Source organism: Plectropomus leopardus, chromosome 11, assembly GCF_026936395.1.
Source record: "Plectropomus leopardus strain MGB_pleo_1.0 chromosome 11, ASM2693639v1, whole genome shotgun sequence".
Lineage (NCBI taxonomy): Eukaryota > Metazoa > Chordata > Actinopteri > Perciformes > Serranidae > Plectropomus > Plectropomus leopardus.
This window is the reverse complement of record NC_142186.1, coordinates 27,335,737-27,348,030: the sequence shown is the minus strand read 5'-3', so window position 1 is coordinate 27,348,030 and position 12,294 is coordinate 27,335,737. Positions and strand designations below refer to the sequence as shown.

Sequence of the window (12,294 nt, the reverse complement as noted above, 5' to 3'; positions counted from 1 at the left end):
AGAACAAAACCGTTTTTGTACCAGGCTGTAAACATGATTTAATTCTGCTGTAAAGTTTGGCATTTTAACATGGGGGTCTATGGGGATTGACTCGATTTCGGAGCCTGTCTCAAGTGGCCATTAAAAGAAGTGCAGGTTTTGGCATTTCCATGTTGGCTTCATTTTTCAGCCCCAAAGGATGCTTGATACAGAAATTAATCTCCAGAAAATCCCTTGAAACATGGTTAAAAAATTTGACTGTCCAAACAGAATACCTCATTTCAGGGGGAAAAGTACTTTATGTCCTTAAATCTATTGTTGGTAACTTTTATGAAAATAACTTTGAGTCTTTTTTGCAGAATTTGGCCCTATATTCTGGATGAAATACATGAAACTTATAGTCTGAAAAAAAAAAACATGTGCCTCCCCCTCTTCCTACTGCTTTAATGGCATTTGATCGAATCAGAGCGCAGCACAGCAGCAAAAAACAATCAGAAACTTAACTCAAATGTTTTCTGAAAATCTTTTAGTGAACTGTTTAGTAAGGACGCACTTTTATGGCCAAAATGACAGTCATGATTATTTTTAACATTATTGAGATCACAATTTGAGCTGTAGAGGATAAGATATATTAGAAACAAACAGGTGAAATGATTTGATACCATGTGGCAACAATTTATTCAATATTTGGAGAAAACAACAGTGTAATAGAATCCTTTGACTTATTTGGTGTCTAGGTTGAGTGGGTTGTGTGTTTTGGTTTTTGTTGTTTGTTTATTTGTTTCCCCTTTTTTTTCTTGTCATATTATTATTTTTTAAATATTTTTTTAAAATCCCGGAGAAGATTGGTGTCTGTACTAGTTATGTAAACGCACTAATGATACTCATTCCACATTTGTATATTTATCCATAATTTGTATGTTTGTGTAAGAGAGGTAAGTGACCTCTCTCAGCAGTCATGGTACCGTGACATGCTGCAGCATTACTTTTATGGGTGTTTGAGTAAATGTTAGAAAAGCAGTACAAAATCAACTCTCATGCACGCATTGCATATTATTTGTTCTGTCTTAAGTCCAAAATACTTCCAAACAAAGGATGATGGTGACGAGTGATCTCTGTTTTACTGTCTGCAGCCACAACGTTTAAGGGGAGTTTTTCACAGGCTGCTGCTGGAGGGTACTTGCATTGCGAACAGCTCTTCAAAAGTGGAGGCCGCTTTTAGTTTAGGAAGCTCTTGATTTGATGTACAGCTTTGTTTTATTTGAGCATTTTAAACATCAATATTGCAGTCGTTCATGTTCATTTAATTGTGGGAAGCCAAAACTGTGTTTGTGATATTATTCCATTAATTGTACAGTTCTACTGTTTCGCTGTAAAAGGAGAGACAGTTGGTCCAGCTGGTGGGCGGCGCTTGGTACTAAACATTCTCATTTTACAGCGAAACAGATTATTACTAAATTTGATGTGAGAAAAAGGCAATGCAGGAACAGAATCTTGATTCATATTTGATCAGGAATGCCTAGTTTTACAGTTTGACAGCAGTTGGCGAGCAGTGATTGACAGCTGCGTTAGAGACCCGTCGGCTCTGAAAGGTTGTTTTCCTTTAAATGCAGTAAGGCCTTTAGAAGCAGTACAAGTCAACATAGCAGGCAGAGGAGCATGACTTTCCACAGACTATATGTAGTATTTAGTGCTGTGTGAATATTTTAACATTTTTAGGAAATATGAAAAAAAAATATGAACGTTATCAACAACCAAGAACAGCATGACATGAAAAGATGCAGTTTATTTTCAGCATCCTCCATTCTCTGATACTTCCTCATTCATATCTTTATCTCTTCATTTCCTCTGCACTTCATCCATCTCTTTCCACCGCCTTATCCTCTCATCAACCACATCTCCTCCCCCCACTTCCTGTCAGCACCGTCTGGAGGATGGACCCTTTAATGAAACCTTGCTCTTACCACTTCCTTATAACTACAGCTTTGGCGACAATATTAGCAGTAACCACAGCAATTATAGGAAAACAAAACATCAACAAACAGAGAGGTAAAACTGCAATTAAAGATAACGTCATTAGGCACATGCTCGAGCCTCTGGCAGAAATACGGGCACAGTGGTCTTTTTCTTCTAGAAAAACATTGTGATCATTAGGAGCCTGTTTTGCTTTAGTGCAGCTGCTCCAGATGACTTTGGTTTAATTTTAGTAAGAGTTGTAGGTTATATGAAAATGAGCAATAGCACTGCGTGGAGTCTGAATAGATTACTGATTAGATGGATGGTGTTTTACATCTCAGGAAAAAGACATTTACTCTAAATTGCTGCTCGTTGCTTTAATCATCAGATCAGTCAGCTGTCCTGTTGAGTGGCCTGTGCCAGCAGAGGATCACGATGAAAAGTTTGCACAGCGACACATTAAAACACTCCTTCCCTCTTTTAACTCTCCTTCCTGTCCCCGCAGCTGTTTGTCATCGACAACGGAGCTGACGACTGGCGAATCGCCATGACCATGGAGAGGGTTCTGCTGATCGCTCTGGAGCTGCTGGTTTCTGCGGTGCACCCAGTGCCAGGGGACTTTAAGTTTCAGTGGCGGGCGCGGCTGGCCTTCTCGTACGCGCCATCGCATGCCGAGGCCGACCTGGACATGGTGCTGAGCGTGCCCATGTTCCTGCGCCTCTACCTCATCGCCAGAGTCATGCTTCTGCACAGCAAACTCTTCACCGATGCCTCCTCCAGGAGTATAGGTGCCCTAAATAAGGTCAGAAGCATTTCGTGCTTGCAGGTGTGTGTGTGTGTGTGTGTGCGTGTGTGTGTGTGTGTGTGTGTGTGTGTGTATGTGCATTCAGAGAGTGTGGTCGTCAGAGATTTGGCCTGAAAGCGGTGAGGGCGTTGTAAAGGTATTAAGGTCAAGAGCTCTCTCCTCAGAATTAAATCTGTGTCCACCCCGTCCCTTTCATTCCTGGCCTCTATGGCTCCAGCTATCTAAAGTCCTTCCTTGTGCAGCGTCCTTCTAGTCGCCCTGGTCCTTTTCATATACCAGTTCAAATCCCCTTCCTCTCCTTTTGTTATCGCCGTACAAGGAGACTTAGATGTAAGCTGTGGTGGATTTTTCATAATACAATATGAGATGGGAGCGTGAAATCAGAACAAGATATTGCGTACGGCTCAAATGGGGCATGAAAAGAAAGGACTCGATTGAGATTGCAATACGAGTGCGGAGAAACGTGTACAAGCCATGCAATAAATGATTTGTGCCACGTTCTAATGACTTTAAATGACAAACATTATTGTAAAATATGAGGATGCAGCGTGTGGTGGAAATATACAAACTACAAAAAGGGAGGAAGGCGAGGAGTAGATTTTTGGACGGGTGACTTAGTCGCGAGTGTATCTGCGATGGCTCTATTCTGACCCTCAGGCTGCAGTGATGGCGAGAGGAGGTGAAGCTGCCATTGAAGAGCAGCTCTAAAGCGACAACTCATATATCAGCTGCTTAACCCTTCCAGGGCTCGCAGTTGTTCTCAGATCATCCGTCCACCAGAAGTTGATGACAAATGAGTCGCGGATAAAAACTACACTGAAAAAGGCCAATTACTCAAAGACACTGTATCGCTTGACCCAGGTTGGAGGGCGAGCCCCGATCTTGACTCCAATTACAGTGGAGATTCTCAGAGTGCTGCCGCTATCAGGAGCTGCTCAGAAGACTAATTAGTAAAACATCAAGTCTGTGTGGGAAACGGTGCACAGGATAAGGATTCAGAGCTGCACAACGCATGAAAAAATGTGTATTACAGCGTCATTCGGCTGCTATGCTGACTGTGCATGTGTGTGTATTGCAGGTGCATTTTAACACACGGTTTGTAATGAAAACCCTCATGACTATCTGCCCCGGAACGGTGCTGCTGGTCTTCAGCATCTCTCTGTGGATCATCGCTGCCTGGACTGTACGAGTGTGCGAGAGGTCAGTAACAAAGCTGGTTTGTCTATGTGTGTGTGTTTGTGTGCATGAGACAGAGTGACGGACTGCGATTGGACGAGGCATTCAACTGAGCAATTAAATTCAATTGGCAGGAAATATAATCTGGGACATGTGTGCAACATAATCCATCTTTAGACTTCAGTTTATGAGGCTTTCTCAACAGTTGTACACTTAATTTGATCCAGGCAATGGAGTTGCTACTTGGTTTGTCCATTTTGTCTCATAAAACTGCAATATAATAAGGGTCCTGAAAGACAACACTTTATTTAACCCCCTGCCGCTCAGCATTTATAAGCAGTATGCAAACCCTTTGTGGTGTACTATTTAACTAATTTAACTTAATAAAACTTCTCGGAGGCGTGGTAAGATCTTTATTAAAATAACAAAGATCTGAGTCAGTTTGCAAAAAAACAGTTAGCTGAAAAATCATTCTTCACATAACAATATAAATTTTCAAAAGGGGCTGAGACCTTTTACATGCCAATCACAACAAATACTAAGTTCGCACTTCCTGATTTTACACCATTCCCCAAATCATCCGAGAGATGTCCTTGCTCCGTGACAAAGCCAGGTTGCCCCGGGCAGGACAGCCTAACCCATCACGGTAATCTAAAAATGTCATCAACTAAACTGAAAAACTCAGGTTAAAATAGGACATAGAGATTAAGAAATATTCATTAATAATATAAAGTAAGAATATGCATCTTGATTATGATATAACAACAACTTTTCTTTACCCCTTAATTTGTTTAAGCCCACTATAATGTAATTTTAAGCAGATGTAAGAAAACTCTTATTTGACCATGCCTTCTCCTGTTTGTATTTGTAACTGGAGTATAAACATCATGTATTAATGATGGATAACATAGTATAACATGGCCAAAAATCACAGTACAGTATTTGAATAATGATGATTATGTATTGTTTAAATGTGCATACACTTGTACAAATAATTTGCAGGTGACAATTCCATGATATTAAAAAAATAATGCTATTGATGCAAAATCAAGTGGAAAGCAAAAAGTGGCCATCCTGATACGATTAGTTTGAGTGCTTTGGGAGATAATCAAAGAAATATGGTAAAATGTCAGTTGGTTAAGGAGCTTGATCACATGCATCATCGCCCGGCTGCTGGGAAGCCCTTGTTTGGTCTACAACCAAGTTTAATTGGTGTTTCCTCTCCAAACCAAATTTCAGAAGGAAAAAAAGACATAAAACTCAATTAATTTGCTTCAAACAAGGTGCAAATGAAAGAATTTGAGAAGTGTGTCCCTTTATGGCAGAGAATGGAGAACTCAGAGCAAATACATCCAATGCCAACAACCAAGGATACGTTTTTCTGTTGAATAGTTTTTGAGATAACAACTTTGTTTCAGATCTGCACCACGGTTTGGTTGCTATGGCAACAGTGTTGTGCACAGGAATAATGGCGGCGAGAGCTGCTGTTTATGTGTTGTGTTGTGTGTCAAGCAAAAAAATAAAAGAAAATAAAAAAGGTCATGTGTTTGAAGTTTGACGCCCACATGTGCAGACAGGACCAGTTATGCTGGGTTTCTGTATTTATAACCTTACTATTGACTGACTTTATCCTCTGCACACATTTCTTTTCAGGTATCACGATGCCCAAGATGTGACCAGTAACTTCCTGGGAGCCATGTGGCTTATCTCCATCACCTTCTTGTCCATCGGCTATGGAGACATGGTTCCTCACACCTACTGTGGCAAAGGAGTCTGTCTGCTCACAGGAATCATGGTCAGTATGTTTCCTCCCTCCCTCCCCCCCCTCTCTCCCTCCCCTCGGTGCTGTCCTTGCCTCGTTCAAAGGTCAGCAGATTAGAGAGCATGCTGTCGTTTGCGAGAGAAATTCTGCCATTTGTGTAATTTGGGCAATCCTCCTTGAATTAGCCTGCATCTGTGCCTCTGTGTGTTTTAGGGGTGTAGGCGTGCAAACAAGAGCACGTTGGGGGTTTGTGTGTGTGTGTGTGTGTGTGTGTGTGTGTGTGTGTGTGTGTGTGTGTGTTATTCCCATGTCTGTCCTCATTGCATAATGAAGGTCCCACCTTTCAGTGTGCCATGTCCTCCCACTCACTGTTTTTCTCTCTCTCTCTCAGTCTTTCATTTACTTTCTGTACCACTATCTACCTCTCCCTCTCTTGTCTGTCTCTCTCTCTCTATTCATCCCTCTATCTCTCTCTCCCTCTCTGTCCGTCTCTCCTTCCCTGAGGCCATGTGTTTATTTCTATCTACCGTCCATCTGTTAGTATCAGTGTTTAAGCTGCCGACTGCTCTTCTATTTCATCACTTCACAGGTGTTCCTCCCTCCTTAAACTATTCATTTCTGTCCATAAAGAAGTCTTTTACTGATATAAAGAGGCTTCTAACATAAAACTAGGCTGTCTCTGCAGAAAAATGACGCATATATCTGCTTCATGACCAGAGAAAATGGAGAAAAAGAGCTGTGGCATTTGCTTTTGCTCAGGGGGTAGAAAACCTACAACTACCAGAATGCAATGCACCGTGGCAGACCTATAAACGCTCCCGCTGGTGGGTGACATAATGTGAAGTTATTCGGTTTATACAATGGCAGTACCAACAGTCTCATATTAAAGTTAACCCATTGAAACCTCAGCAAATTGGCTTGATTTCTTTCAAAAGCATTGAAAAAAGGCAATGAGCAAGAAATTAACCAAAAAAAAGCAAAAAATCAGTAAAATACCTGAAATTAGCAAAAAAAAAAAAGGAAAGGAAAAGAACAAGAAAAGGAATAAATGCAATAATAATTACAAATAATAATAGCAAGAACAACAATAATAAATATAGTTTTCTTGATATTTTACCCTAGTTATTTGATAGTTTTCTAATTATTCTCTCTCTTTTTTCAAGCCAATGTTCAGGTCGTTCTCTTGTTACCTTTTACCAATTTTTTGCAATTTGCAGAACAGGTCATGCCAAGTTGCTGATCTCCTCTTCACCTATGTTTTTTTAAGATAATCAAAACAATAAATTTGCTCACATTTTAAAGGTTATACTTTTTGCATTCAACGTGGCGGCATGGAGTTCGAGCAACAGCCCAAGAGCCGGTGAAATCCTGGGGGGATATCTAGGCACTGGTTAGATGGAGGGAAGTTTACCAGAGTTTATCGACACATACTGCCCACATTGTTTTAATATAAGTCAGCAAAGTATCCCTTTATGTCTACCAAACACTTTTTTGGAAATTAGTCCAGTCGGTCAACTCATTAAGAAAATTTAATGTAGACTCTACTTATCTTTCTCCATGCAGTCACTCGAACACTGTTCTGAATAGCTGGAGGAAATTAGTGTCATTTTAAATGCAAGAAAAATAGATTTTTTTAATAGCTCTACAGCTAAATGTCACGTAAATTCAAATGAAATGTGCAAATAAGTATGGTGGCTTTTGCTGATTCTTTATAAGGTCAGGAGAGAAAAAAATAAGACTCAAAAATGTGATGATAAAAAAGATGAATCTCGCTGCACAGCAGGTGCTCCCCTGAGATGGAGATAATGTAGTTTTAAAAATAAATTATGTAATAATCTTTCTTCTCTGGATTACAGTCTTGTGTAATGCATTAAACACTGTTTCTCAACATGGCATTCCTATAAAAAGAAGACGAGACCTGCATGAGGCAGTTTAAATGTTATTTTACATTAACTAAATGATGCTACTTTTTTCCTTTTTATGTTTTTAAAAAATGGGGGAATGATTGTGCATTAGCTTTAATAATGCCAGCTGTGTAGTAAAGCTTGTTGAAATTAATGAGAAATAAAGGCAATGTTCTCATATAAAATAAGAACACTGCTTAACATTTTAATTTTAATGGTCCTCAGATCTGTCAGATATCATGAAATGTGACAATGTAACCCACTGGCTCAGTGATTATAAAAACAAGCAGGAGTGCCTCTAAATTGTTCTTGTTTAATCGGGAAAATATCAATAATACCAATGTAATCGCTGCATCAGCTGGTCGTTTTGCACTTGTGCTGAGTGTATTTTAGTAAAGTGCTCCTAAAGTCAAGCACTAACCACCATGACTGAGCTTTGAAGCCAGTGTAGAAGTACCTTAAGATGCAGTTTAAGGACTACTCGATGATGGTTAAAGAAAAATCAAGAGAACGAATAGAGAAGCCCTCAACATCAGTCTGAAAATCAAAAGTCCATTAATATTTTTCACAATCAGTGAGTTACTTCACTCAAAGGTGCAGTGTGTGGAGTTTAAGGGCATCTATTGGCAGCAATGGTATATAATATATAACTATGTTTTCATTAGTGTTTTCATTATTTCATTATGTACACAGGGCGCATTTTCTCTTCCCACAGAGTCTGTTATGTTTTTCTACAGTATCCTGGAACATACAAACTAACCACTGGCTCTAGATAGGGCCATTCACGCTTTTGCGTAAGCCACTATAGTTCTACAAGTTTGGCATTTGGAGGAGTCTTTTTTTTTATATTGTTTATTTAGTAACATTTGAGAAACATAAACATGTGTATCAGCATGCATACAAAGATATATGAAACCTGCATAATACTTTGCATGAGATATATCCTTAAAAAACAAGAAAGAAAAAGTAAAGGAAAAGACTGTTGTGACCAAAAACAAACCTAACCTCACCTAACTAGTAGTCCTACACTGTGGACCTTTAATGTGATTACTAGTCCCATTTTGGAAATTATTGCACTATTAGTGATAGTATGATTTTCTGTGATGAATCTGAGGAACGGAGACACCAGTTAAATCTTCAATCAGGAAAACTTATTACAAGCACTCGGGTCGACACAGAAACAAAAGAAACATGCAAGCAGCCGTTCAACATAGATCAGAGAAAAGACAGTGGTATTTATACAGTCATCATGACGCAGATGATTGGTATCAATTACTAACATGTCAGGTACAGGAGTTCCTTGAGAAGTGAGGCGTGTATTTGTGTAACTAAATTTACTGGCACTGGTGCAGCTCAGGTATCCATGGTCAAACTTGCAGGCACTCAGACTTCACCATATATAGGTAGGTATTTACTTGAGGTAGACATAGAGTCTTGAACTAACTATGGAGAATGCATCATCCTAAAAATACATGCTAACAATTTGTCTCTGTAGTGTGAGTGTGTAGCACTAGCTGGATCATCTACTCGGGTGACAAAGATGATTTTTGTGTATATGAGCCCTGTCTGACACATTGAAGTGCACAGTGCACCACAGCTTTCATTGCTCATTGCAGCCCGGCACAGGTCTCCTTTTCATGGCATTTAAAGAGCACGTTATTCAGATATTAAGATGCGCCTACATAGTTCACAACACACATACACTCTGCATGTGACACACACAGATGGGTTGCGGGTGGATGAATTAATACATTATTAATGAGGAAAATATTAATTACATTCTTTAAAATGTGAACATAGCAGAGATCAAAGCAGAGCTGCTGTCCGACTCCCCTTTTAGAGAGACGCTGTGCACATTTTTACACAAGGAGCAACGTAACTTTTCTGATTATTTCAAAAGCTTAATGTTTAGTTCTGCATCCTCTGTAAAGTTTAGAACTACAGATTTTGGTTTTGCTGCTAAAATGTTCCACAATATCTGCACCGTGACATTACTGCTCTTAGTGCTTCTGCAATTTGCCAAATGTGCCATGTAAATAGTAGAGTGCCAGGTGCAGGCACACCTGGCTTTTAACAGGAATGGTTGATGATTCCCAAAACACACCTATGATTAATGAAGGGACTAAATACAACCCCTTTGACCCATTCACCTTACTTTGCGCCCAGATTATGTGCTGTTTAACCAGCAAATGTGTATTTTGACATACCCAAAATGCCCTTCCGGCATGCACTTTAGAAACTCAGTCTCGCCAGGATTTCGCCGGCTGTGGTGGCGATTGTTGTAGCCTGTAACGACTGACTTTCCCCCGCATTCCCCAAAGGACACATAAAAAATTCAATTTCATTTTAATTTCAATTCCAATGTGATTTTTAAAGTCCAATGTCCAAATCATAATTAGCCTCAGAGGGCTTTACAACATACAATGGTAGGGGGGCAGCAATAGTTGATCGCCCAACGATCAACTATTGATACCTTTTGACGCAGCACTGAAGGACCATCACTCTTCTCCTGCTCTCTCTTCCTGTTTAACATGACCTAACACAGCACAACATGATCAGATTCCTGCTCTAAATATTTTGCCATTTGGGCAGAAGCCCCGCAGCAGCGGTCACCATCTCACAATAGCTATGTGATGCTTACAGTTAGCCCTGTCACTGTGTGTGTGTGTGTGTGTGTGTGTGTGTGTGTGTGTGTGTGTGTGTGTGAGACCCTATCCCAGGTGTAGAGCTCTGATCATGCAGCATTTATCTCATAAGATAATCCTTCATTAGTCTCACAACGGCAAAATTTGTATTGTTACAGCAGCAAAGGGAAGACAAAGCAGGTATGTATGTATGTATGTAAGATAAATAAAGCAAAAAACAATATATTAGTAAAAAACAAGACACAAAACTCGACAGTTAAAAAAAATTACACTAATTGCACATGGAAATAATACGATTGCACATTGTTATAATGAAATTGCACAGATAATGATAATGATAAAGAGAGAGAGAGAGAGGGCAAACAAAGCAATACATTGCATGCTGCTCTACAATATGACGGCATTTTACCCATTTGAAATATTAAAATTTGTGGTACATTTGCAGAGATTGGACAAAACTGCATTGTTGTGAGGGGTGGCTGCGGTAGAGCAGGTTGTCCTCTTATCGGAAGGTCAGTGATTCGATCCTCGGCTCCAGGCAACATGTCAAAGTATCCTCGGACAAGATACTGAGCCCCAAATTGCTCCCGATGCTGCGCCATCTGAGTGTGAGTGCGTGTGAATGGTTACTAAGTAGCAGGTGCCACCATGTACTGTAGCCTCAGCCACAAGTGTGTGAATGTGTGTGTGAAAGGGTGAATGTGACACGTAGTGTAAAAACTCTTTGACTGGTCAGAAGTCTAGAAAAGCATTATACAAGTACAGTACAATTTATTGGGATTTGCTGAATTTGCGTTGTGATTATAACACTGCAACATCCTGAAGGGACTGACTATTGAAATGTTTAAATATTTAAATAGGGCCCTGAATTTCCCTCCGACATCCCCAAAACCAATTCACTGTATCAGTCCAACCTCTCTGTACCAGCTCACCTACTTTTTTTTTTTTTTTTGCGCTGTATCGAACATTTAAAGTGTAAATAAACACACTAATGAACAAAGACACACACACACAACAGACCCCCTTTTGCTGGGTGAATCATCCAATCGGTGTTTTGGAGTACAACTCTTACTGTAATGTTAACACACACTCACAAAAACACAAAACAGCGGGTGGATACAAAGCGTCCCAAGCCCACTGTTACAGACTGCATCCTCCACACAACACTGACACAGAGCTTGACATACACTCTTTAGTGTGACTCCCACACACACACTCTCCTCTCCTGTCACACAAACACACTCACTACTCTCTCCAGAGTGTTGAGAGTGGTTTATTTTCGTTGATCATCAGAGAAGGAGTGAGGATGCAGGTAGAAGGCGAGGCTTGCGGTGTGATGGGTGAGGGAGAAAGCAGGTGCAGCAGGCCGTGGGAAAGCAGAGTGTGGAAGAGAAGAGAAGATTTTTAAAAAGGGGGAAAAGGTCGGAGGCTGAGAACAGGATGTGATGTTTTTTTCCTTGCTTTGAGAATTATTGTAATGAGCTTCCATAGGAGAAATTCTCACCGTTGTTACTATGACAACAGATGAAAGCCAACAGTGTTGGAATATACCACTGCCCCGAGGCTACCTGGGGGTGTGCCAGGTGTTCGTGTGTATGTGTGCGTTTGTGTGTCCCTGTGGGTGGATGGTGGTAGACGGCCACAAAATGTTTTTATATGCAAAAAAAGTATGTTATCTAAATTGCAAGTTATATCAGATAATGCGGTTCATGCATGTTGTGTTTACAGAACGTGCTTTTATCCCTCCAATACACATATTACAGTATAGTGTAGTAGTATGCAGATATGATTCATTATTAATACATTTTTGTAAACAACTGCAGTAAAACTCCCTCTTTCGGCACCTGTAAGTGAAGGCTGGTGTATGTAGAGGATGAAGGGGGTCATTATTGCAAAATAAACCTTAACAAAGTGATTTTTTTTGCAACAATGACCTGCTCTCTGTACATTATTACACTTCTTTCATGTATATTTCTTAAAGAAATCATTAAGTATAAGCAAAATATATATTTAAAAATGATTTATTGATTTTTTATTTTTTTTTGGTAGAATTCCTTAAGTTTTAAT

The 12,294-nt window shown here is 39.9% G+C and overlaps 1 protein-coding gene across 4 annotated transcripts in view; it reads left to right on the top strand.

Moving 5' to 3' along the window:
- The window catches only part of kcnn3 (potassium intermediate/small conductance calcium-activated channel, subfamily N, member 3), an 81,967-nt gene that overhangs the window by 44,970 nt on the left and 24,703 nt on the right, over nt 1-12,294 (top strand). For all 4 annotated transcript variants that reach the window (XM_088084488.1, XM_042490034.2, XM_042490033.2 and 1 more), the window contains 3 exons: nt 2,441-2,737; nt 3,819-3,940; nt 5,570-5,711. In XM_088084488.1, coding sequence (XP_087940614.1) covers nt 2,441-2,737; nt 3,819-3,940; nt 5,570-5,711 — 561 coding nt within the window. The remainder of the gene's footprint in view (nt 1-2,440; nt 2,738-3,818; nt 3,941-5,569; nt 5,712-12,294) is intronic.